This window comes from Eumetopias jubatus, unplaced genomic scaffold (assembly GCF_037043125.1).
Source record: "Eumetopias jubatus isolate StellerSeaLion01/CBP00866 unplaced genomic scaffold, mEumJub1_p1.0 scaffold_9, whole genome shotgun sequence".
NCBI lineage: Eukaryota > Metazoa > Chordata > Mammalia > Carnivora > Otariidae > Eumetopias > Eumetopias jubatus.
The window spans coordinates 23,002,076-23,029,553 of NW_028274815.1; the positions used below are offsets into that span (position 1 = coordinate 23,002,076).

General features: G+C 39.8%; 1 protein-coding gene across 1 annotated transcript in view; it reads left to right on the forward strand.

Moving 5' to 3' along the window:
* Nucleotides 1–27,478, forward strand: part of BABAM2 (BRISC and BRCA1 A complex member 2) — a 393,748-nt gene that overhangs the window by 135,885 nt on the left and 230,385 nt on the right. The window contains exon 6 of the mRNA XM_028099423.1: nt 3,363–3,437. Coding sequence (XP_027955224.1) covers nt 3,363–3,437 — 75 coding nt within the window. The remainder of the gene's footprint in view (nt 1–3,362; nt 3,438–27,478) is intronic.

Consider the following 27,478-nt stretch of genomic DNA (forward strand, 5'->3'; position numbering starts at 1 on the left):
TGCCTGGGATGTTTCTCCTCCACATTCCACATGATTTTCTTCCTCATCCCTGCTCAATTGTTGCCTTATCAAATTATTCTCTAAAGGAGCTAAACTCTGCCATTTGAGAGGTTTGAGCAAAGGAGGATCATAATCTGACTAATGTACTGAAAGCATTGCTGTGCCTAGGGAGACCAGAACAAGCTTCCAGAGGAACAGTGGCTGAAGCAGTTGGGTGTGATTGCAGTGATCTAGGCTGGAGATGGCCCTGGCTCAGATCAGGTGGTTTTGCTGTGGTGAGAAGTGGTTGGACTAAGGATCTGTTTTGAATATAGAATCAACAGGATTTTCTGCCACTTTGAACATAGGATGAACAAGAAAGAGAGGAGTCAAGGATGCTTCTGAGGTTTTTGGCCTGAAGGATTGAAAGAATGGAATTACCATTTACTAAAATGAAGACTGGATATCAAAGGAAGGGAATCAGGAGTTTGGTTTCATTCATGATAGTTGGATAAATGAAACAAGTTAGGGAAAGGTCTGGGCAGAGATAGAACATTTGGGAATCATCAGCATATAAATAGTATTGAAAGTCTTGAGCCTAGATGAGGTTACCTGGAAGTGTCAGGAAAGGAGAGAGGTCTTGAGGCTGAGCTGGTGGTGCGCTCCAGCGTGCAGTGGCTGGGGAGGCTGTAGGGAGGGCTAGTGAAGTAAAGTTAAGCCAAGAGAGGGTGGGATCCTGGAAACCAAGGGGAGAGTGTTCCAGGAAAGGAGCAATAATCAGCTATGTCAAAACGCTGCTGAGAGAACAAGTACTAAAATGAGCACTGAGAAATGACTGTTGGATTTGGCCATGGGGAGGTCATTGGTGACCTTGATGAGCTGTTGGGGTTGACTGGTTGGGGGGAGGGAAGGCTGACAGGAGAGGGCTCCAGAGAGAACAGTAAAAGAAGAAATATAGACCAGTTCTTTACAGGAGGTTGTTTTGTAAAGTAAAACAGAGAAATGAGATGGGACCTGAAAAAAGGTATGAAGTTAAGAAAGACTATTTTATTACATTTTTTTCTTTTTGGTAAAGACTTTTTAAATGATGTTTGCATACTGATGGGAGTGAGTGGGTAAAGAGGGAAAAATTGATTATATAGGAGAAAGAGTGGGGACAGTGGTTGGGAATTTGCCTTCTTTGATGAGTGTTCCTTCCTCGGTAGCATTGTACCAGCACTCAAGGAAGACTCTTCTGTTCTTCCCACAGCCCCCAAATTCCTGCTGGGCTAGATGCCCCTCTCATAAGCTCCCATATCATTCTGTAGTGCTTTATGTTGTCCCTATACTCACATCTTTCAGTATATGAGCCCTTGTACTTAGGTTGAAAGAATCACACTCAATAGGTGGTGTTAGTTGTAGAATCCTCTAGGAGCTTAACAAAATGCCCAAACCATACCTTTCTAGTAATCTCAGACTTTCATAGAATGTAAGAATTTTATTTGGCTCTTTCACAAACCTCTTCCTCCCACCCACCGTGGTGAGCTGTTTGTATATCCTTGGGTGGCTCCTAATTATTCTTTCAAGTAGCCTGCGTGTATTGGCGTGCCCTACGACTAGCTGCTCAGCTCCCGCGATTCCTCCTGTTTCTCACCACTGGCGTTTCTGGTGGTGCAGTGGCTTCTGTGAGTCTGTCTGGCTTGCCTCAGCGTTGAGTTTGTCCATTCAATTCTCTCATTTCTGCTTTTTGTGTCATGGGGTTGGGCTTGTGGCAATGAGGAAGTGCTCTGTCCTTAGCCTGAGGTCAATGTAAGTTAAAGGATGTTGTAAGCAGTAAAACAACGAACCACCATGCAGATGGTAGTTAGCCATTTCATCTTTTGAGCTCAAGGTTTATATTTCTGTTTGTGTTTTCAGGGTTTTAGGTCAGCATTTAAAAATGGCCGTCAGTTGTTAGGGTATTTGTAGAAAGGCGTGGTGATTGATGTAGAATCATCTGTAAGAGATATGTAGGTAGCTTATGTGCCTTCATCCACTGATGCATAAAGAAATATTTGTAAGTGCTTGTTGTGTTGAAGCATGTGTTTTGGGAGTTTGGGGTGCTTGTTTTTATTTTTAAGGGGGGTGGCAGTGGAGATATTGGGAGCTCTTCAGTGTTCCCAAAATATAAAAATGATAGAGATCCACTCTTTTTTTTTTTTTTAAAGATACTATTCATTTATTTGTTGGAGAGAGAGAGAGAGAGCTCAAACAGGGGGAGCGGCAGGCAGAAGGAGAAGCAGGCTCCCTGCTGAGCAGAGAGCCTGATGCAGGACTTGATCCCAGGACCCAGGGATCATGACCTGAGCCGAGGGCAGCTGCTTAACCAACTGAGCCACCCAGGTGCCCCGATAGAGATCCACTCTTTAGAGTAGTTCTGGATCATCCCCGGAGTTCTTTGTTCAAACAGCATGTCATAATGAAACCCAGTATGTCAGAATCCCAAGCTGAACTGCAGGTTTGGAGTGAGAGAGGTTGGAAGACCCAGGACCCCACCAGCTCACCACCCTACTTTGTGGTCTTTGCAGAGGTTCCTTGGAACCCCTAGGTGTCTGATAGCCCAACTGGAAGGCCCCTTCTCCACACTATGACAAAGTTTTTTAAAAACAATGTGACACCTTAGCCATGCCCATCATAAAAAGGAACTCTATGATTTCCCATCATCATAAATTGAGAGGAAAACTTTTTTCTTTACATGGGTTTTTTTTTCTTTAAAAAAAAGTAGAAGTCATTATTTAGGCTTGGTTAAATGTTTTAAATCTCTAAACCTCTGTACATCTTTCCTATGGAGACTAGTTCATAGAATTACTGAAAAAATTAGTTGGTGATAATGATGTTAATAGATTGTTCAGGAAATTAGAATCTTATTTGGGGTACCTACTGATAGACTGCTTTCTCTGGGCAGAAGTTTGATCTTTGTATGTACTTCCAGATGCACTATAAAGGATAGTGATATATGTCAGTCGCCTGTGGGTTATAAATCTTAGTGGTCTGAACGCTTAAGTGAAAAAGAAATGGATCAAAGGGAGAGGTGTGTCTCTATTGCTTGGATTAAAAAAAAAATCATACATTCATGTATTCTTTTTACACGTAAAAAAACCAGAAAGGTAACACGACATTATAATTTTATTGCACATTGAAAATGCAGATTTAAAAAGTTCTAATTATGTTTTTAGTAGTGAATAATTTAAGAATTCTTTTTGATCTTTCCTTGCTTTTCCAGCCTTCTTTTCTTGCTAATGTTAGGAAACTCAAATTGAAAATGCCTCCAGTTTGAACAGGTTGAACTTGTGGCCTTGGCTATAATTGTCACTTCACAATCAATTTCTTATTTTAATCTTATTATTATACCTTTTGTCCTACAGACTGGTGAATTTTCAGCTCGTTTCCTTTTGAAGTTGCCAGTGGATTTCAGCAATATTCCCACATACCTTCTCAAGGTAAAAATATGTGATATAACATATGAGCTTTTAAATGTAATTATTTAAATGTAAATGAGCTTTTAAAGTAGTTATTTAACTCTGAATATTTGCATGATTGGCATGCCAGCATCTTTTTCAAATAATGAATTTATTAAAAGTATTTATTATATGAAGATTCACTGAATTTGTTATCTACAAACTAAAATAGTAGCCCTAAAAGTAATTTCAAAATGAATTTTCCTTATAAGGTAAAATTAGTATAAGTAAACTAAATTTGGGGGAAAGTCACTGTTAGTAATCTTACTGGGAGGAAAGACTCTTATGGAAATTATCTAATAGGCATTCTGGGGGCGCCTGGGTGGCTCAGTCGTTAAGTGTCTGCCTTCGGCTCAGGTCATGGTCCCAGGGTGCTGGGATCGAGCCCCACATCGGGCTCCCTGCTCGGCGGGAGGCCTGCTTCTCCCTCTCCCACTCCCCCTGCTTGTGTTCCTGCTCTCGCTGTCTCTCTCTGTCAAATAAATAAAATCTCTAAAAAAGTAATAATAGGCATTTTGTCTTTAGGTAGGATTGCATATTAACTATGCTAAAGGGCGTCTCATTTTCCTTATTTATGTCAGCAGTTCATCTCAGGCACCTTCACAGCTGGGCTGTCGAGACTCTCTTTAGACCAATGTATATGGCATTGTTTAAAAAGTGATGCAGGCAAGGTGTGGCTGGGAGAGCAACCACCTTGGGGCAAGGTCTACAGATGCTTTGTACAGAAGAGGCAGAATCCAAGTGACTAGGCTACAGTTAGTGTAAAGGAAACCACGTGGACCAGGGAGCAGGTTCTGAACAGAAAGTCTTAACATGAGGCCTAGATTCATCACAAATGAGGATTTTGGTTGCAGTTTAAGATGGCTAGCTGTCCTCAGCCCCATATTTCAATCTGTAGTTATATAGCTTTAGTCTAATGTAAGAAAAATTTCTGCCTTCCTAATTTGATGTTGTTCAGAGAGTTAATGGTATTTAGAACAGTCTAGAGAGAAGATAGAAACCTCGTACAAGTTTTCCTGTATATTATAGTAGTCACACGTAATATTAGATATTAATCTTGATAATGATTAGAAGTATGGTCTGGTGGAATATAAACTATGGACTATAGAAAAGATTAAGGAACACTTTTTTTTATACATTCCACTCAAGGTGGGGAAATTATTTTCTTTTTCCCTAAGTAAAACATGGGATTTTTGTGCCTCATTAAACTTTCATTTTTAGTTTCCAGTTGACTAGTTTTCCACTCCATATCCAAGGGTTATGAAGTCCAAGTGAGAATGGAAGTCAGCAATGTATATTAGTTTCTCCACACTCATGTTGTGGTAAATATACATATGAGATCTGTGATTACCAAGCACAGTTAATTTGGTTTTAGCAATTATTATGCTCTCTTAGAGTGGCAAGCAGTCTCCTTGGTAACTCTTAGCTCACAGACGCAGTGACCTCCGTAAATTCCAGTTAAAACTCGATTTCAGCTCATTTAAAACCAAATTCAGTAGTATGTAAGAGTATATTATTTATATAATCACTTTAATCCATAAATTTACAGTAACAGTATCATTGTTTTGATTCGTTGGGCCTTATCAGTTTGAATGGTTGTCTTATTTGAACCTAACGTTGCCTCTGCTCATGTTCTTGAAGGTCAAAGGAAAAAAAAGCCTTCTTGGAGTCTAATCTAATTTTTTTCTCTTCAAAATCAAATTTCCATATTTTCTGTTCTAAGAGTTCTACCTTTTTTTATTATGTCCTTACTTTCCTTGCCGGTCAGACAGGAAAAGTGGAGCCTATTTGGCACAATGGGAAAATGTTCCCCCTGCACCCCCCAAAGTACGATGAGATGACCTTTCTACTATAGATGAAATGCCTACATTGCGGCACTGATGTCTTTCTGGACTTTTAGTCTGTGCAAAGAGAGTAAAGCAACAAGGCAAACAAACAAAAAGCAAGAAACTCTTGTGTAGCACAAAACAACCAGGAAAAAAATACCTGCGTCCCAGAAGGAATCCAGAATACCTGTTGAAAGTTTTAAGATCTGAGTTCCTAAAGTTGTATCATAACCGTGGAACATTTGGCTATACCACTTTGAAAACTCAGTTTGCATTAGGAACTGATTTACATATTATCAGCATTTGGATACTCCTAATCTGATTATCAGGATGCTATCGGTAGTCTCAGTCCCAAAATAAACTCTTCAGATTCGTAGGATGAGGCTACTGTTCACCAGCATCAGTGTAGTTTTACGTTGCCATCCCCAAGAAATGAAAGGTGAAGTAGACCTTTTAAGTATTGGAATAGCATGGAGTTTGACTGCATCCTGATTTGCTGCAGTGAGATTTCATTATGCCATCATGAAGCCATCATCCACTTACAAGTTTATATTTCCAAGCATACGTCTTTTATCCACTAATAGAATTTTTTGATGTTAGAATGAAAAAGCCATTAAATATTCAGCGATATGATTTTACTTAATATTATGCTTCAGGCATATATGGTTCTTATGTGGAATAGAGTGAATTTATTCTGAAAATGAGTCCTGACTTCAGTGTCTAAATTTTATTCTTGGATGAGCTAAGTCAGTGGGTTAGATAAATCATTTACATAAGAACTCAGTAAAAAAACCAAAACTTCTGTATTAGTTAGGATTCTTTATTTGTGGGTGGTGGAAATCCAGCACAAACTACTATAAATGAAATGGGAAATGTAGCTCAAATCCTCTACTTCCATAGTCCATATAGCAGGAAACGGATCCCATGTTGGATAGTCTACAGATAGGCATAGATCAGCTTTCCCGGGTCTGTCCCACTTGGGCCAGGTCCGCACCCTTGAACTTCTCAACTGCTAGGTTTATGTTGAGAAGTTGTGGTCCCCAGAATAAAGGGGGGATTACTGAAGTGACAAAAGTGTAAGATTCACTACAGTTACTAAACCAGAGAAAGATTGTTTATTCCTGTTATGTTTTTTCTTAAAGAACTAGTCATGAGGCTGACTCATATGTCATTAGAAGATGCTGCCCTTGATTTTCTTCAGGATGTGGTGAAAATTGACTTATATATATTCTTGTCTTTACTCTTATTCTGAGAATTATTAAACCTGAGTATGTGATGCAGGAAAAGCATTTTATTTTTCTTCAGGAAAAGCATATTCCATGGTGAGATAACTAAGGAAAAGTTCTAGTTGTCTACTAAAATTTTTTATCATCTGAGCAAGAAGTACTCAGAAACTCAGAATATAGTGTTTGGGGGAGAGGAGAAGCTTACTTGTAAACATGGTATGTGTGTGAAGTAGCCTCTTAAAATAATGAGCCTGTTTATTCAAAATATAGTCAAGTTAAAATTTTATAGTTAGGACCCCTCTCAGCATCATACAGAAATATCTAGGAAAATGGCAGTATCTCACTGCACTAGAGGGCTAAATAGTAATCATTTCCTGCTGATAGTGGATGTGACAAACATAACCTTTACAAAATATCAGTGCTGACTTTTGTTTGTTTGTTAAGACCGTAATTGTTCATATAGTTGTCTTAGTTCATTCAGGCTGCTCTAACAAAAACACCATAGACTGGGTGGCTTAAACAACACATATTTATTTCTCCCATTTCCGGAAGCTGGAAGGTCTAAGATCAAGTCACCAGCAGATCCATTGTCTGGTGAGGGCCTGCTTCTTAGCTTGTAGACAGCCGTCTCCCCACTGTATCCTCAAGTGGCCGAGAGAGAGAGCTTCTCTCTCAAGTCTCTTCTTGTAAGATCTGCTAGTCCCGTCATGAGGGCTCCAGTCATGTGACCTGATTACTTCCCAAAGGCCCCTTCTCCAAATACTGTCACCTTGGGGATTAAGCATCATCATACACATTTTGGGGGGACACTAAAAATTAATTTTATTTTTAAGATTTTATTTATTTCAGAGAGAGAGCATAAGCAGAAGCAGGGGGAGGGGCAGAGGGAGAAGCAGGCTACCTGCTGAGCAGGGAGCCTGATGTGGGTCTCGATCCCAGGACACTGGGATCATGACCTGAGCCGAAGGCAGACACTTAACCCACTGAGCCACCCAGGCACCCCTAAAAATTCATTTTATAGCAGTAGTCTAAGTAGTTGCTGGGAGTGTCCCTACACTTGGTACCATGGCGCCCTAGCCCAGTCCAGAGGTAGGACCATAACCAGTTTGCTGAAATACTTGGGCTTCTAGTTTCCATAGGAATCTTCTTGGCATCGTTTAACTTCACACAATTTGAAGGACTGCTTGCTGCAGCTTAGTCCCACTGTGGCATCTGAATCATAACACAGTATGGAAATGAATTGAAGGTGAAGAAGCTGAAGTTGGCCGTCTGTGTCAGGAGAAGAGGTTCTCAGCCTTCTCAGCCTTCTTCAGAAGCCACCATGGCTAGACTGATCAGGCAGAGCACACTCAGGTGGTGGCACACAGGTGCCTGTGTCAAACAGACGCAGAAAGCAGGAATTAAGGTCAGGTTATCAGGATAGGTTCAGGGGCCCAGGACAGGCAGAGGGTCTCAGGGAGCTACCCAGAGTGGAATCATACATGGTCTACGAAGGTCATTAACCTGGAGGAGAACCTCTAAGGTGACTTGTGTGCTGAGGTTATCCTGCATAGGAGCTGCCTCCCCGGTCACGTGGTTGTTAGCAACCCCAGGTGCTCACGGGGCCAGGTGGGCCCTGAGAAGGAGGGAGTCTGGCTGGCTGAACTACCGTAGGAGACGGGGAGAGCTGCAGGGAGCCAGCAGGCGTGAGTTTCAGCTAGAGCAGTGGTTGCTCTGCACCTACACAGTTGTGGCCACGTGAAAGTAAGGGCCCTATGGTGCCAGATACGCAGATGTTATTAGAGGGAGCCAGGAATCTCAGGGCTTTTATCATATGAAAAAATGGCTGCTTTTTAAGTGATGGCAGTGGATGCATATTTTTTTAAACTGCTGGCCAAACAGAATGCCTCTGTGTGGTGATCATGGCAGCCTGGTAGCCAGGTGGGCTGCACAAGGGTGTTCTGAAGAATATCTCAGGTAGATACAACTCCCCAGAGCACAGGGCGGTCATTGATTGTTGGGCTATGAGAGCAGTGGATGGATTGACACTGCATTTTGCCTTCAGATGTGCAGACGCTGATTCTGAACTAGGGAACCATTCTGTATTTGTCAGTGTTCTCTGGAGAAACAGAAAACATTGAATATATGTAAAAGGAGATTTCTTACAAAATTGGTTCACACGAGGTTATGGTGGCCGAGAAGCCCATAGTGTGCCATCCGCATGCTAGAGAACCGGGACAGGCCTGAGAACCAGGGGAGGAGAGGAGGCTGTGGTGTAAGTCATGGAGTGTGAAGGCGAGAGAATCAGGAGTTCTGCTGTTCAAAGGCAGAGAAAATGGACTTCCTGCCTCAAGGGAGGGGAAGGGAAAGGGGAAAGGAGGAGAGCAGGAGGAGGGGAGTGGAGGAGAGACAGGCAGGCAGGCTGGCTGGGGCGGGGGGAGGGGGGGCCGAATTCTTCCTTAGCCTTTTGTTCTGTTTGCGTCCTGAAGGAATGGATGATGCCCACCTCCATTAGTGAGGGTGGCTTTTCTTTACTCAGTCTCCTGATTCAAATACTAATCTCTTCCTGAAATACCCTCAAAGGAACAACCAGAGATCATGTTTTACCAGCTATCTGGGCATTGCTTAGCCCTGACAAGTTGAAACAAAGTTAACCATCACATACACATTCTGTTCATAAGGCTGGTGAATTCATGACTGGAACCACTAACAGAAAGATAACTAATGTATAATCTCATGCAGAAAGCAGTTTAGGCCTAGATTTTCGGGTATTTTAGGGCATAGAAAGTATATTTTAAAATTATCTCCTGAGGTGCAGTGTGTGTATTGTGTTTTCCTTTGGGAAGTATGATGTCCCAGAATTCTATTACATATTTATTGGATAATTTTCCACCTTGATTGCTGTCATATTAAGTGATAGAGATCCATATGAAGTGGCTTGGTTCCCTGAGATTATTTTAGGAATCTATGGAACCAAAGTGAATTTGGGGAGATTGCATCTCTTCTGCATGGTCTAGTCTGGGGGGAACTTGTAACAGTGGGCCACAAGTGCCAAGGGCGCGTGGGTTCCATTTAACTCTGGATGATGCCAGTTAATTTTAATCAGTGGTTCTCATGGTGGGCTGCACTGATACCCTGGCCCTACCTCAGGTCAATGGAACTAGAATCTTTGGCAGTAAAGCCCAAATATTCTTATATTTTAAAAATCCCGCAGGTAGTTTTAATGTGCACCCAAGGTTAAGAACTGCTGCTCTAAGTAGAAGCTATGGATTTCCACTTTGGCTCAATAAACTCAGATGTTAATGGATTTATTGGCACGGTGATGGCATGACTGCACCCCGCTTTCATGCCTCCAGCCTCATTTATTAATGGGCTGGCAGTGCTAGGCTTAGAAGGCTGGGAGTGAGGAAAAGAACTATTGGTATTGAACATATACTGTTTGTAGGAATCAGACTAGGTGCTGTGTATACATTATCTCCTTTAATATTCTCAACAGCTCTGCGAAGTCATTTTTTTCCCCTCCATGTTTTTATTTTTATTTTATTTTATTTTGAAGATTTTATTTTATTTATTTGACAGAGAGAGAGAGAGAGAGACCGCGAGAGAGGGAACACAAGCAGGGGGAGTGGGAGAGGGAGAAGCAGGCTTCCCGCGGAGCAGGGAGTCCAGTGCGGGGCTCGATCCCAGGACCCTGGGATCATGACCTGAGCTGAAGGCAGACACTTAACGAATGAGCCATCCAGGCGTCCCTCCCTCCATGTTTTTAAATAGATAAGGACTCTGGAGGCACCATTATGTAAGTGATCCAGGTAGTGATTTGTGGAACTGGGATTTGGAGATAGATTCCTTGGCTCTAAAGTCAGTGGTCTTTCCAGCACACCACACCGCAGCCGGAAACACTCTGTATTGCTAGATTAGAATCTAGAACAGGAAGCTAGGGCTCCTGAGATCTGTCCTGAAGTAGAAAGAATAAATGAGATTGAGGAAGGACACTCAAGTGAGAGCTGCAGTGGTCTGTGTTCCAAGGCAAATCTGTCTGGAGGGTTTTTCAGAGGCGACATGTTGATGTGCTCCGTGAAGCCCTAGAGTGAGGAGGACAAAGGAGGAGGGTGACGTGGATGTCACCGAATCAGGTGAATTCTCTGTCAAAGATGGCCGGAGATGGGAAGGGATGCTGAAACTCTCTGCCACTGTAGGAGAGTTAATTGTGTTAATACACGAGTCCTTTTGTTTTAACTGAAGTGAGGAGGTCAGGCGGACTCGGAAGTGGGGATGACGCTGAAGCTGTTAGAGGCTGAGAAGTTAGTGAGGGGGGCAGAGATGGGATCCAGGCCCTTCTTCTCTTTCCTTGACTTATATTGTAGAGTGATGTTAAGGGGGATCTTAGTGTGACCCAGTGGGTGACAGAAGGAGAACCTTGAACTGAGGTAGCTCCAGAACCCCCTTCCCCCTGCCCCAGTATTCTTAGCTGTTTACAACTGCAACAGAGTGTACAGAACAGGCTTGTTTTCATCCTTCCTATCTGTCTGTCTGCCTTTGTATGTATGTGTGTATGCATCCATCCATCCATCCATCCATCCATCCTCTAACCTTGACCCTGAGCCCGACCCTGACCCTGACCATATTGGCTGGACGTGGTTCTTCAGTGCATTACTACTGTGCGGAAGTTTTAAATAGATAAGTATTGATTTTGAAGTATTGATTGTGATTTAAAGTGATACTGCAATCTGTTGAGGATTAGACAAGCAAAAAAAAAAAAGGAATTCAAGGATAGTTGTAGGCCTTTAAAAATGTAGATTGTTATGGATTGGAATGGTTAGAGAAGCCTTTGTGACCAAGTTTAGGCATAAACTAGACCCCTGAAGAGGCATAGGTTCTAAAGACTGGAAAGGGAAGAGGGACAGCTAAGGTGTGGCTGATCAAGTCATTCCTGGTGGGACTGTGGGCGTACTTGATTTAGGGCGCAGGGAGTAATCTAGACTGGAAGAGAAATTTCTTACAGAGAATAATGAGAGAGAAATCTGGAAAGATGAGTTTGAAAGATCTTGAGTGCTTGAAGAATGATTTCAGACTTCGTTAAACAGGTAGTCTTAATCTCTTTACACCTGGATTATCATGGTAATAGCTTCCTGTTTCATTTCTTTGGCTTCACACCCTCCCTTGTCCAATTTCTCTGCGATATTATACTGCTAGAGTAGTCTCCTTTAATCTTCTCTTGAAACTAATAATGGTTTCTTCTTGGATCCTGCTTCCAGAGCCTACCCATCCATGCAGCGCTATTTATACTGTTCCCCAACCTGTGCTGGTAATCTAAAATGGGCAGCTCTCCTCACTGTCCTGCCAGTACTGTGAGAATCCCCAGTGCTGTCACTTTGCTTACGTTCCCCCTCACAGCTCTGAAACCCTTACTCTTTAATCTTTTCCAGAGAATTTACTTAACTAACATAAGAATACAGTGAAGCCCAAAGAAGTTCCAGTTACTTGCCCAAGACCATTAAGTATTTATTTAGAGCTGTTAACAGAATATCTAGTCTTAATTATTGGCCGCTGGGACTAGAATGGAGCTAAGTGATCAAAGTGAAGAAGAAGGGAATCATGAAACCAAAGTGAGGAAGTAAGTGTAATAATACAACTATGGGAGAGCCAAGGCCTGAACTTGGAGGACCCAGTGGAAGAGAGCTGTCATCTAGGTGGAAGGACGTCAGGAGCTCAGAGTTGTGTAAGCCAAAGATTTTAAAATGTTATTGAAGGAGGCAATGCTCAAATGCCATTGAATGAACAAGAAAAGACCCAGGGGTGGGGGGGGGAGCATTTGATTTGGCTGGAGCCATAGGGATGGTGAGAATAAGAAACATTTCAGTGTTATGGTCAGGGAGAGACCAGATTGTTGGTCTTCATGAGAACGTAGGTGAGGAGGAAATATACTCAGTGGGTATGTGACAAAATGAGTTGTGGAAATGGGATGGAAACTTGAAAAACTGAAATGATTAAATGAAATTGTTAAGAACAACGGAAATGATAGCATACTGGCCAAAACAGTCCTAGAAAAGGCTTTTCAAGAAATAGCTTTAATTCACGATGGACTTGAATATGATAATCTTACTGGTGTTCTGTCTTTGAAAAGTTTAAAGGGAATGTTGCTGGGGAAACCCATTATAGGTGGTGCTCTGGTTCTTTCATATAGTCAGGGAAAATAGGTAATGACGTGAGTGTCGAAAAAGTGTGTGTGTGACAGTCACATTTTGTCACTTGTCATCAAAGATTGAGTTTTAGTAAATTTGCAGTTTTGAAATTTCTCATTCTTGTCACCTTCCCTTAGGAACAGGGGAAGATTTTGCATTCTGTGCACCCAGAAAAAGAGAATTAGGCTGATTAATTTCCCTGGTATTTTTTTTTTTTTTTTGATGAATTCTTGCATTGTCCTTTATTATTTGGAATTGTTTGAAAGTCCATTTAGTTTTACACATTTGCAAGGAAGGAAACTGATAATCTCCCCGAAATATTCTCTTTATTTGACATCCAGCCAGCTAGTTAGGGTGATATATATTGATTATAGTCGTTTCTCAGCACGCATAAGATAGCAAACATTAAAAAGCTTTCTGATCCTGATAAATGACTATAAATTCAAAGACTGACCTCACAAAGATTTTTCTCTAAACTACAGATTAAATGATGCCTCAGAATTTGAGACCTTTTAGTTTAGGGAATTTTTTGGATCCAAAAAAAGTCGTGCTTTTAGAAATAAAGATTGCTTTAACTCATTCTTGTGAAATCTGGTTTTAAAGCAAAACAGTTGTCTGGTGCTTGAAAGACCATAAAGAATTCACAGGGAACCCTCATCTTATCTCAAAGGAAATAGTTTCTGTCTAGTGAAATAGGAGTGGGCATACTTTCATAAAAGGGGGAGTGCGTACCTGGAAGAAAGTGCTGTCAAAGTAGGGTGCTGTGTATTCTCGAAAGAAGTCAGATTTATCATTGCGAACCTTGAGCCAAATTTAGCATTTGAGACTTACGAAGGAAGTAGTGAGATGGTCTGAAAACTTACTCTGCAGGGAACTTCCCTTTCTTCTTTCCTGAAGTAGGGGACTCCTGGCTGCTTTAGTTCATTGTCCTTGTTGTAGCTCCCTCCTCGAGAGAGAGAAGCAGGGCTTAGAGAAAAATACACTCTAAATGAGGGGCCCCAAACATCTTCTCTAAAGGGCAAGATAGTAAAATTTTAGGCTTGCAGGCCATATGGTCTCTTTCACAACTACTCATTTCTGCTGTCACAGCATGAAAGCAGCTACAGACAATATGTGAATGAATGAGTGTGGCTGGGTTCCAATAAAACTTTATTTTCAAAAACAGGCACTGGGCTGGATTTGGCCTGTTGGTAGTTGTTTGCCAATCCATTTTCTAGACTGTGGAGGGGAATATTTCTTCACAAAGTGCTGGGGACATCATGGAAAGATAAGTGAGGATGAGTGGTTTTTAATACTGTGGTCTCAGTTTATATTTTTTAGTATCCTCAACATGATTGAAGACTCCCTCCCTCTTTTCCTTCCTCCTTGTTGCCTTTCCTGCCTTTTTTTCTTCCTTCCTTTATTCCATCTTCTTTTATTTTTAAATAATCTGTTCGTAACATATAATTTACTAACCTCTCTTCCACGTCTTAGAGTCCCTGCTAAAGCATGGTCAGGCTCTTTGGGAATATTAATAAGATAATGAATATGATGGTACTTAACGTATGTCTGAGCTTGGAGTAGATGCAGAATAGAAATCGTTTTGTTTTTATTGAGTCATTTAATTTGTATTGCAAAGTATTGAATTTATTGTGGACTAGGAAGAAAATAAGTATTCCACTGGAAGTAAGATAAATTATATTTGTTGCTTCTCTTTTCCTGTCTCCTGATATTCCCCATCTAGAATTCAAAATCCAAATTTACTCTTGCCGCAGAGTTCTAGATATAATTTGTGGTAATTCTGACAATAGTATATTTTCCTACTAAAAATGAAGAACAATCACAGGTGGCTTCTGTGAACTTCCTTTCTTTTTGGGTGTTCTTTTATAGTTTTATTTTGCCTTTATTTTTTATGGTGTGCTTATATTTTTGTTTTCTAACTTAGAATTTTAGAATATATGTGTATCTCAAATGATCATCAATAGCCCCATATGTGGTGAAAATCTTCAAGTACAGTCTGTTCTGCTACAGAGCTTTAATACCATGAATCAGTTCATACATGATTGGTAATGGAAGCATGTCAGTATAATACAAAAGTTGCATGGCTTATAGTTGATTTTTCCCATCACGTTCATATTCTGACCACTAAATAACAGCAGCTGAATCCCAAGTACGCTAAGCCAGATGAACACAGCAAGGAGTGGAGGGCTGTGGTGTTGCACACAAGGTCCATTCACGCCATATCCTTCCACTTGGCTCAGTCTTGCCATACACCTTGTATTTAAGTATTTATTGCATGGTTTCCCCTGATCTTTGTGAAAGGAAGCCAACTCAAGACAGGGAGCCACAGCTATCCCTCTCTGGCATCATTACATTTTGTCCCAAACTTGCTCTCTACTGTAGCTTGTGATGATGTCCCCCCCACTCTTTCCTATAACTCAGCATTCCAACCTTTCCTTGTAGTCCCTTTCATTAAGTTATCTTTGCATTTTCAGGGGTGTTATATTTACTGTAATAATAATTCTTTATTCATTAGGAATATGGCATGATATTTTAAGTATGTCAATATTTTTAACTGGAGTTACTTTGGTTTTTGTTAATGCTATGGTTACAAAGTTATACAGGCAACTGTAAGGTAAGGTCTAGCCTTACCATATTTTTCTCATGAACCTCTTATTCTTAATATGTAATTTACTAGAATGCAGGATTTTTAAAGGAATGAATATATCATGTTGTAATAGAATCACTTGTATTTTCAACTAGAGAGTCTCTTCTTTTATAGGCTAGGCATTCTTAATCCTTTACACTTTCATTATATATTATAAGTTTTAAATCCTTCTCTATCCTCATGCTTCTCTTCAGGGAATGTTCCAGATTGCCAGCATCTCCCTTAAACTGTGATGCCCAGAAATAAGCACAAAACTTCAGATAGAATTGATCAGGTCAGTGTTGCATTAGAACTCTTCACCATTAGTTAGTATTGATCGAGTTTGTAAAACCCCAGAGCTCCTTGTTTTGTTAATCCTGTTTTATGCAGTTTTTTTTTTTAAGGCAAAGTATAGACTAATTCCATCATATCTTTTTGAATTTGCCTGTGTATGGGGGAGGTATTGTTACCTTTAACCACATCGGAACCAAGTAGCACGGGGATTATAGGATGTGATCATTACAGGTGACCATTTTTAAGTCTGCAGTTGCTTTTCTCTATGATGGTTTTTTTCTCTACCCACATCATAAAGGCACCACTTGGCACCTGAAGGAGGTCAGTTTATCGCTGTCACCTGTTCTCATGAATCCATTTTCCTCAATCAGCAGCCTTATACTTCAAAATAAAAGTAAAATCTGGTTAGGGGCATAAGATGACTTCATAGACAACAGTAATGCAATTCATGATGATTTTAGTACTACAAGAGAAGTACAAAGATCTTTTAGTGGGTTGGTAAGAGATTACATCTGATTAGGAAAGAGGTAACATTTGGGATGGGCCCTGAAAGATTGCTGGTATTGATAGAAGCTAGAGACAAAGAACGAGCGTGATTTCAGCTCACAACAGTAGCACATTTGGAGAAAAACAGAGCAGTCCAGTTTGTCTAAGTCATAGAATATGTGTCCAAAGTCATGGGAGATAAGTAAGGAGAGGCATTTTAAAGATACAGTGATACAGATAGAGCCCTAAATATTCAGCTAAGGAGTTTAATGGTTGTTTTTAGTAGTACTGTGATTAGGATTGTATTTAGGAAGAGAAATGTACCAGGAAACAATATATAACATGAGTGGGAAAAGGGGCTGATAGGGTTCAAAGGATTTGAAACTGAGTATTAAAGCTCCAGGTGACCCATGTTTCAGACTTGCTGAAGTTTTCACATGTGTACCTGAAGTGCTTGCTCATCTAGCTCAATGATCAACCTGGGAAAATGAGGGAGAGGAAAGGGTGCAGTCTGGACCTTCCAGTCAGTGCTACCCAAAGTGTCTCTCAGTTAATGAGAAGTACAGAATTGAGAGTCTTTAGAAACATTTAAAGCAGTTTGACAGGATAATCATATATCTGTTGTCTTGTAATGATAAAAATACTGGGTTTGCATTTTGATGTCTTAAAATTTTTTCTTGTCCTAATAACTCATTTTGAGTGTTTTGTATGAAGCCATCAGTCTGGGAAGGATTAGGAAAAATAAAACAAAACCAACAATAAGTGCTCTTTAGCTGTGGGTAGTTTGAGAAGCCTTGCCCTGGCCCCCGCTCTGTCTTCTGTGGCCCCTGGCTGCCGTTACCCCCCTGGTCTGAGACCCAGCAGTCTTGGAGGTATCCTTGGGGTTTCTCGGTTTTGTTTTTTTTGCTGAGCCAGGTTTTGTATTCACTGTTACCCAGTGTTCTTCTCCCCCTTTTCTCATTATAAATGTATTCCCAGTATCTGCAGTTGGACAAGGAACCTGCAGCCCTTGATCAGAATGAGATTTAATATAGGACTGGAAGACAGGGTTTTTTTTTTTTCTTTTATAATATATTTTGAACACATTTTAACAGCATACTTCTATTTTGATGTAGTTTCATGATAAAATAATGTCACAGCGATTCCCATCCTCTTTCTCCCATTTTTTGAGGACCCATTTCCTTTCTTGAGTCCATTTGCTGTGGCTTTGTTTTTACATTCTGACCATGTTATTGGAAGGGGTGACACCTAGAAATAAGGTTGGGGTCATTCTCTGTGCCAGGGTTGCTTATAAAAGGTTTTGGCTCCCTTGAAGCAGGATAAGATGATGATTTAGGTTTTTCAAGCTTTGTGCTAACTCTGAAAGTAGTCTACAGTGCCCCAAATGTCTGTTCAATATGTGGATACTTCATGCACTTCAACATAAAATCCCGGAATACTGATGGTATTCTTAATCTCTGTTCCATAGACCAGAGCTTCGCAGAGCCTCTGGTCTTGGCACTCTGGTATCTCCCAGACCCTTTCAGAGGGTCCATGAAGTAAAAATTATTTTCAAAATTGAATTGAGAATTTTTTACTTTATGAGCGAATAGTGGAGTTTTCCAGAGGCTACATGGTATGTTAGTATGTCATCATCACTCTGATGGCCAATAGCATGTTTGCTTGTGCATCCTCATATTTTAGAAATTTCTCAGTTTTACCAAAGTGTGTTCAAGAAGAAATGGAAAGGGGCACCTGGGTGGTTCAGTCGTTAAGCGTCTGCCTTCGGCTCAGGTCATGGTCCCGGGGTCCTGGGATCGAGCCCCGCATCGGGCTCCCTGCTCAGCGGGAAGCCTGCTTCTCCCTCTCCCACTCCCCCTGCTTGTGTTCCCTCTCTCGCTGTGTCTTTCTCTGTCAAATAAAAATAAAATCTTTAAAAAATAAATAAAAATAAAAGGATGATACATCATGATGAAGTGGGGTTTATCCCAGGGATGGAAGGTAGACAATATTAAAAATCAGTTTGATTCACCATATTAACAAACTAAAAAGAAAGATCACATGATCATCTTAATTGACACAGAAAAAAACATCTGACACTTGATAAAAACTCTCAGTAAACTAGAATTGGAAAGGAACTTCCTCAGTCTTATTAAGTGCATCTGTGAAAATCCTATGGCTTGTGGCGTAATTAATGATGAAGGATCAGATGCTTTCTCCCTAAGGTTAATAGCTGGTAGGTTAGTAGATGTTTACTTTCATCAATCCTGTTCAATACTAGAGGTTCTGGCCAGTGCAGTAAGACAAGAATAAGAAATAAAAGGCACTCAGAATAGAAAGGAAGAAGCAAAAATGTTTTTATTCACAGGCGGTATGATTATTTATATAGAAAAGCCCAAGAAATCTACAGAAAAGCTGTAGTGAATAGTAAGTAAATTTTAAAAAAACTTTTTATTCTAGAGAGAGCGCACAGGAGAGAGCACAAGCAGGGGGAGGGGCAAAGGGAGAGGGAGAAGCAGGCTCCCCGCTGAGCAGGGAGCCCAATGCATGGCTCAGTCCCAGGGTCCGGGGATCATGAGCTGAGCTGAAGGCAGACACTTAACCAGTTGAGCCACCCAGTGCCCCAATAAGAGAATTTTTTAATGTTGCAGGATACACGATCAATATATAAAAACTCAATTGTATTTTTATATGCTAACAACAAATAATTTGAAATTGGAATTTTAAAAAATATTTTATAATATCAAAAATAGGAAATACTTAGGGATAAATGAACAAAAGGTATGAAAGACCTATATGCGAAGTCAGTCAGAGGAAGACAAATACCACGTGATTTCACTCATATGTGGGATTTAAGAACCAAAACAGATGAATGTAGGGGAAGGAAAAAAATAAAAGAGAGTGGGAGGGAAGCAAACCGTAAGAGACTCTTAACTATAAAGAACAAACTAAGGGTTGATGGAGGGAGGTGGGTGGTGGGTGGGCCAAATGGGTGATGGGTATTAAGGAAGGCACTTGTTGTGGTGAGCACTGGGTGTTGTATGTAAGTGATGAATCATTAAAATATACTCCTGAAACCAATTTTACCATATATGTTAACTAACTAGAATTTAAATAAAAGCTTGAAATAAAAGAAGTGCCATCTTTTTAAAAAAACCCAATCTATAAAGCCTTGCTGAGAGAAACTAAAGAAGACCTTAACTAATAGATATGTCATGTTCATATATTAGAAGGCTCAAACCTTGTAAGGTATCAGTTCTTCCAAAATGGATTTATAGATCTGACCCAATCCTAGCAGGTCAAAACCTAGCCAGCTTTTTTTTTTTTTATACAATCTGATTCTAAAATTTTAGAAATAGGAAGGGCCTAGAATAGCCAAAACAATTTTGAAAAAGAGGAACAAAATTGGAAGACTTACACTGCTTGATTTCAAGACTTATGCAAAAGCTGCAGTAATTAAGACAGTGTGGTAATGGTTTTAAAAAGACAAATAGATCAGTATAGATCAATGTAACAGAGTAGAGTATCCAGAAATAGACTCACACATGCATAGACAACTGATTTTTGACAAGTGTAGAAAGATGATTCAGAAGAAAAAGAAAGATTTTTCCAACAAATGGTGCTAGAACAATTGAACATCTATTACCAAAAAGGAACTTCAGTCCATACCTTTGAACCATATAAAATTTAACTCCAAATGGATCAACTTAAATGTAAAACCTAAAATTACAAAATTTCTAGAAAAAAACATGATAAAACTGCAATAAAGCTGTTTTTTTTAATCTCTGTTTCAAATTCTGACATACTAAATATCAAAATAGATAACCCACATAAACAAGAGCTCTTTGGAGTTCTTGATGCTTGTGAAAAGAGGGTCCTGAGGCCAAAATATTTGAGGACTGCTGCTATCGGCCTTATAGCCTGTTGTATTTCCGACTGGATTCATAGCATAATGTAAACATGTTTCATAAAACTTCTGCATTATCAGTCATGATAATTGTACTAAAAAAGTGTTATCAGCTCATACTAATGTAGAGTAAACCTGAGGTCATTACAAATTGCTCTTTAAAATCAATTCTACTCATAAGCTGCCAGCTTCTAGGGTTTAGCAAAAACTGTGGTCGGTTTAGGTACATTTGGTGAATATTCAAATGTAGAGATCCAGAGTGCTTATCCCATTTTGTACATTTGCCATTTTCTGTTATGACTCAGAGCCACCTATTTATTCAAAGAGTATGTGGTTTAATGTTACAGCTAGCATTTAGAGAGGGATTTTGGTGAGAATGTTGCCACTGACGGGGCAGTTATACATAAGTTTATACAAGGTGGCATAGTGGATATCTGTTGTTGTCTGCCTGGCATCTCTCTTTCCCTTCTTCTTGTAATAGTATTCCATATTCATCTTCTTTTCCCGGTTCCCTCCCTGTGATTCCAGTAGGGCTGTACATTACAGTTCGTCTTCTGCCTGGCAGGGAAGTACATCATGGCCCAGTCAGAGTCTTCTCTAAAACATTTGAAAACTGAAGTAGGAAGAGAAGAACTTTTTCTGTGTTGTGATGTTTGTAGGCTGGGTTGAACTGAGTCCATAACTGTAGGCAGCTATGTTCCTCACCATGTGAGAAAGCTTCTAGATCAGCACTGCTCAGGAGAGAGATGATGTGAGCCACATGTGATTTCTAGTAGTTACTTTAAAAGAACTAAGAAGAAACAGGTGAAATTAGTTTTAATAATGTGTTTTATTTAACTTATATTCAGAATATTTCAACAGGTAATCAAAATTAAAATTATTAATATTAGATGTGTGTGTGTGTGTGTGTGTGTATTTTGGTGCTAAGTTTTTGAAATCTGATATGTATTTTACTCTGTACCACCTCTCAATTTAGACTTTTCCTATTTGAAATGCTCCACAGCCACATTTGGTTAATGGCTACTGTATCAGACAGTGCAGCTCTACTGAGAGGGAGCAAGGAAAGCTGACACAGTAAAAGAAGTAAAGATGAGAGATAGGGATTTAGAGAGAAAGAATACTGTCAGTGGTGAGGTTTTGGTTTTAGTCCTTGAACTTTGAGGAGCTGTCTTGGCTTTAACTCCCACTATCATCTGTCCTTTGGGGTTTGAGCTTCCCTCATAGTTTTCCAGTAAATAAGCTTTTTAGCTTAAGTGAGTATGATTTTGGGTTTTTATCATTTATAACTAGGAAGGCATTTTTATTATCTCCCCCCCCCCTTTTTTTTTTTGGTGAAGAAACAAGCTGAGAGAAGTTAAATGGGTTACCCAGGGTTATCTTAATTGCAGACTGCAGGGCACAAGTTTCAGTCCAGGTTTGTCTTACTCAAAAGCTCATCTGCTTTCCACCACAAGAGACTGCCATGAAAACAAGGTGTAGAGCAGACCCTTTGCTCTGGGGAAAAGGATGGAACTTTACTCTTACACATGCAATGCCCAACATAGTTCTTTCTAGCTTCTGATATAATGAAATTATGAAAATACTTCTTTTTTGATAGGAACTTTTTGGTGGGAATGCATAGTAGTCCTTTCAACACATTCTATCTCCACTCCTTTCTAAAAAGTGATTTCAGCAAGTCACTTGGCAGTAAGTGGAACCGACTTCAGCCCTGCATATCTTAGGGCCACATCCATGCTGCCTTGTAGACTGGAGGAGTAATCTAACCTTGTTTCATTTGAAATACATTGTAGCATGTCCAGGAAACTTTATTAGCATCTCTAAACACTTACGTCATTAAAGAGCAGGATTTATGAGCTCTGTTAAGGCCGAGGTCTGTTTTCCACCCTGAATAAAGTTAAGCAAGTTCTCATAATAAGTTTAGAATAATTCAGTCATTTTTAGTTGCTGTAAGCGATGTTGCAAAAAACTGTAAATCAACAAGAGGCTCTTCTGTATTTCAGAATCATTCTTTTGAATGATTACAATACTCTAATGTTGAGTTGATAGTTGATCCATCTTAGCAAGTTGTCATAAACCCATATGCTGAGAATTAACATGAATGAGGCTTGAGGTTTTATTCTCGGACACCCGGGCAATCCATAATTGCAGTAAAAAATTTGTATGTGATGGCACATAACTCAGAGTTCAAGTTAATTTATTTACCTCATTAGCACACTATCAGATGTTTCATTATTAAACAGTAACAGTTCAAAGCAGTTTAACTTACCTGGGCAGTGTAACATAAAGCTAACCCCACGTTAAAATATACAAAGCAAGTGTGCTGTCTGGTTTACAAGTCTCAGGTCTGAACCTACCATCCCCATCACACCTCTTACTCAAACATTCCATCCGTACCTCTTTTATGCCATGTGTTAAAAGAAAAAAAAGATGATAGCTTCACATTGAGAGTCTTCCCATTCATGATCTGGTTGTATTGCTCTTGCTTCTCACCTAGAGTTACTACGGTTGGCAGCCAATTCTTGGTGTCCTAGGAACTCTGCTCATGAGGTCCTGCCATGACGGGAATCCCCTTCAAGACTACTTCTCATCTAATCTCCTCTCTATTCTGTAGGGCTAAGTAGTCTGGTTCTTTCCTTTCTTAGATGTCGAGTGTAGGAAGGGAAACTACATCTATACATATACCCAGTTTGGAGGGGCTTCTAGGGTAGCTGGCAAAGTTCTGTATCTGTATCAAGGGTGTTTGTCTTCTAGTAATTCACTAAGCTATAGATATTTTTTGCAAAGATTTCTGTACTTGTATTTTTCAATAAAAAGGTAAAATAATATAAATAAAAACAATATATTGATTGTAGAGAGTTTTAGGGAATTGTATTTTCTGTTTGCTCTGCCTTAGTCTTGTCTTTTGCTAAGAGCTGTAATAGTGTAAGAAAATCTCCTTCAGAGCCACCCTTAGGAAGGAGTCCGTTCATCCATTCAATAAATATTTATTGAATTGTTACTGTGAATCAGGTACTGTACTTGATGCTGAGGATATATATGGTATATATATATATTTATATGTGATAAACATGATGTGATCTGTGTCCTCACTGTGCTTTTTAATTATGTCAGTGATACCATAAATTGAAAGACCATTTATTCTTTATTATACTGTTTGGGAATATTGTCATAATGATTCATATTTATATCTGAAGCCACTGACATTCTTACTGGTAGACATTTATCGATAGGTAGCATAGTAGTTATCTACTGCTCCATAATAAATTACTATAAAACCTTTTAGTGACTTAAAACAATAAATATTCATTATGTCATAGTTTCTCTGGGTGAGGAATTTGGGAGTGACTTAGCTGAGAGGTTCCAGCTCCGAGTTTCTCATGTGGCTGCAGTCAGGATATTGGCAATGACTATAGTCATCTGAAGGTTTAACTGGAGCTAGAGGATCCAAGATGGCTTATGCCCATGGCTCTTGGCAGGAGGGCTTAATTCCTCATCACATGGGCCTCTCTGTAGGCTGCTTGAGTATCCTTACAACATGGCACCTGACCTCCCCCAGAGCAGGCAGTCTGAGAGCATGAGTAAGAAGGAAGCTTGCAGTGCTTTTTAAGATCTAGTGTCTGAAGGCCGTGTACTGCCACTTCCTTTTATTCACTTCATTAGAAGTGGCTTAAGTCCCGCCCACACTTAAGGGAAAGAAAATTAGGCTTTCCTTTTGAAAACGGGAGAATCAAAGAATTTGTGGACACATTTTAAAACCACCACAGGTGGTAAGTAGGTAAATAGGTCAAGAGATAGAAAGATAAATACTGGGGTCTAAAAGCTCACAAGCATTACATTATCCTTGTGTCTCTCTACTTACTTACCTTAACACCTTACCTTTCAGCCATACTAAAAAAATTAGCCTGAACTTTTCTTACTCTTTCTTGGTTTTGTGTCTCCCTCAATCTGGAATACTTTACATTACAATTTCTGTTAAAATCTTACCCATCATATGTGGCTTTATGCTGCTGTCATGTCTGGGAGGAGTGAATGTTTGAGAAGGGCCTAGAGTGGGCAAGTTTGAATCCTGTTCAAGGAAGAACAAGATTGTTGAGTTGGGATTGCCACATTAGAGGACTTGAACTTCATTTAGTACACGCTCAAGAGTCACGTAAAGTTTGAAAACAGAGGCAAGATACAATGAAGTCTTCACTGGCACTGGCCCAGGGAGGCAAGGAGCGTAGGCTGAAGGAGACTGCGTTAGTCCGGAAGTGAAGCGATAGACTGGGAGCAGTGCAAATAGGAGGGAAGGGCCGATGTTCGTAAAAGTTTAAACTCCCGCGGGCAGAATTAGTCTAAGTCACCTCTGCGTTTCCCTATGTCGTATAGCACAGTGCCCTGAACACAGTATGTGCTCGATGAGATTTCACTGTAAAAATTGATATATGTCTGTGTGTGTAGTACATATAAAATGGTTGAATGATAGTATAGATGAGTTCTTATATCATTCAAGTGAACCCTACTTTTTAAACTCATTTTTAAAAAAGAAACACGATCTACAGTTACAGCAATTAAAATCCTAAATCTAAAGAAAACATAAAAGGAAATATAATTCTAGAAGTGATTCTATTTTTATTCAGAACCTATATTTTATTTGGTATGATGAGACTAGCCTAATAAAGAATAGAAACAGACATCTGATTATGTAATAGCCCACAATTATTTTTATGGTTATTGCATTCCAATCTTCTTATGCAATATTTACAATGTACATGTGTAGCAAGGGCACAAAATACAAGTTCTAACAATCTTAACAGTAAATCAGAATCAAGTCACGCAATGTAACATTTGTAAGCTTGCTTGGCTGATGCAGACAACCTTTGTTAAGAATGCATAAAATACCAAGTTTATATAACTGGTAGATTTGGAGTTCTAAGTTCTAAAATTTAAATATCCCCCCCCACCCCATAACTAATTCTGCCAAGACATTTTGATATTGGTTTAATTGTGAAGGTGGGGGAAAACTCATACTCAATTTTGAGAAAAACAAAATGTTTTAAATATTATATGAATGTGCTGAGAATTTCAGCAGATTATGGCTACAAAAGATTATGATTCAGCCTGAAAACATAACCTATGGAGAATCATCAACTGTTCAGAATGAGCTCTTCCAGATGACAGATCTTACGAAGAAAACCTGCCAATAAAAGAGAGAATGCTAGAAGAAGAAGAATCCCGTTGACTTTCAACATATGGCCCCGACACTGACATATTTTATAGGTTTTAGTGAATAGCAACCCAAAATAACTGGGTTGATAAAAACCAAAAAGAAAAAAAAAATGAATGTGTGAATTTAAAAAATTCTTTTCTGATTCCCCCCCCCCCACTTTTATTTCAGGGGATACTTTTAATGGAGTAAGTGTGTATGTATCTGTGTACAGGGGTGACGAAGGGGTACCTCCTAATTGTATTTTCACCTTTCGGGATGATAGAGACTCCTAGCAAACTGAAAATAAAGACAAATATCCACGTAAATGTATGCATTAGTGAGAACATTGCCATCACTGTCTTACTATCCTCATTATTGGTTCTCTCAGCTACATAGTCCCTGCGTTTGTTCTTCTCTTCCCCTCTGTTCTCTCCAGGGAATCCCCCTTATCCCTTTCTTTAGTTACACCTTTCAAGTACTGCTTAGAAAGGGGCCACTAGAGATGGTCTGGTTTACTTCCTTGGTGTTGGGTAGGTTATACACTGTGGCCGAAGGCTCCATGAGGTTATCTCCTGTGTTCATTTTTACTTTCATTTGATAAATGTTGAGTACCTGCTATGTGCCAGGCACTGTAGTAGAGAAACTTAGTTTACAGGCTGAATCCTGTCTGATATATTTCCAGATATCTTGGGTATATAATGGGTCAAAGAATTACAGCAAGTGAAGCTTGTAGGTCAGGTTCACAGGTCAAGTTTACTTCTGATATTTCCTTCCCTGAAGTGGAACTGATACAAATAGATACTCCCTCTAGAGAGCTCTTAGTTTCTCCTAAATTCCATTAAAATTGCCCCGCCGCCATGGGAACCGTGGTGCTAATTTAGACCAGGATTGACCTAACAGGAAGATTAACTGCCAAGTAACTGCAAAGCAGTGGATAAATACAAACACATCAAAATGTCAATATTCGGGGCGCCGGGGAGGCTCGGTTGTTAAGCGTCTGCCTTCGGCTCAGGTCATGATCCCAGGGTCCTGGGATTGAGCCCCACGTTGGGCTCCCTGCTCAGCAGGGAGTCTGCTTCTCCCTCTGCCTCTGCCTGCTTCTCTGCCTACTTGTGCTATCTCTCTGTCAAATAAATAAATAAAATCTTTTTTTATAAAAAAAAAGTCAGTATTCCAGCTCTTCTGCTTACTAGTGTGTGCCTTGGTTTCTTCATCAGAAAAAAACAAAAAACAAAACAAAACAAAACAAAAAACCCGAGCACATAACTAACCTACTTTCGAGAGTGGCTGTGGAGATTGAGTTAATGCATTTCACCAGTTAGTCCATTTACAGAGCATTCTGTAAATGTTATCTGTTATCATTCTTGTTACTGTGATTGTGATCAGAATTAATTCTTAAAATAACAGGACAAATATTTGCTAATTTCTATGACTAATTATTATGATTTACGTAACAAATCCAAGCCTAGATGTTGCATGGCATAAACTTTAAAAGAGTTAGACCTACTTTAAGGCACAGGCTCAAAGAGCTTCACTAAACCTAACTATAGTCAAATTAGTTTTGCGCTCTGGTTTTCTTTATTGCTCTAAGAAAACTTTTCAATTGGCACAAAGCTTTTAGTGTCTTTTCCTGTCAGTTCTGGGGTGCTCTGCAAACTTTCCCCTTTGTTAGCTGAGACCTCCTATTCTAATCCCCCATGTGTGTGTCTTTTTCTTTGGAGAGAGGCTACTTCATCATCTCCCACCTGCAAGGGCCATGCCTTGGCTCTCTTCAGAAATCCCATGGAAGTTTTTATTTTGGTCGGTTAAAAAAAAAAGAAAGAAAGAAAGAAAGAAAACCAAAGCACTAGATCACGGTGGGAAGCATCATTCCTGACTATCCCATCCTCAGTTCCAGGAAAAGCTCACTACTGCAGCCTTTGAAGTACCTTCCTTATCAGTCTTAAGTTGCCAGCAGCTTGGCTTGGCACTGACAAAGATGTTATCTTAAAGAGATTATGCATTTCTCTCTTTCCGTGGACATTTAAAACCGTCAGAGCAAAACAGTGTTTCAAATGTGAAGTTCATTGAACTTTACCCTCAGGTAAAGTTACCCTCAAGATTTGTGCACTTTACATTTTGTAACTTAGACCTCAAGGCAAAAGAGGTGTTAAATCACAGTTAAATTCTGGGCAAGAGCTTAAGCTTGTAGTCAGATTGCTTGTGTCTGAACTACACACCCACCATTTATTACGTAACATTGGCAAGTTGCTCAACCCCTCCAAGCCTCAGTTTCCTTAATTACAAAATGAGAACAGTAATCTCTGTCCCAGATGCTACCGTGTTAGGGT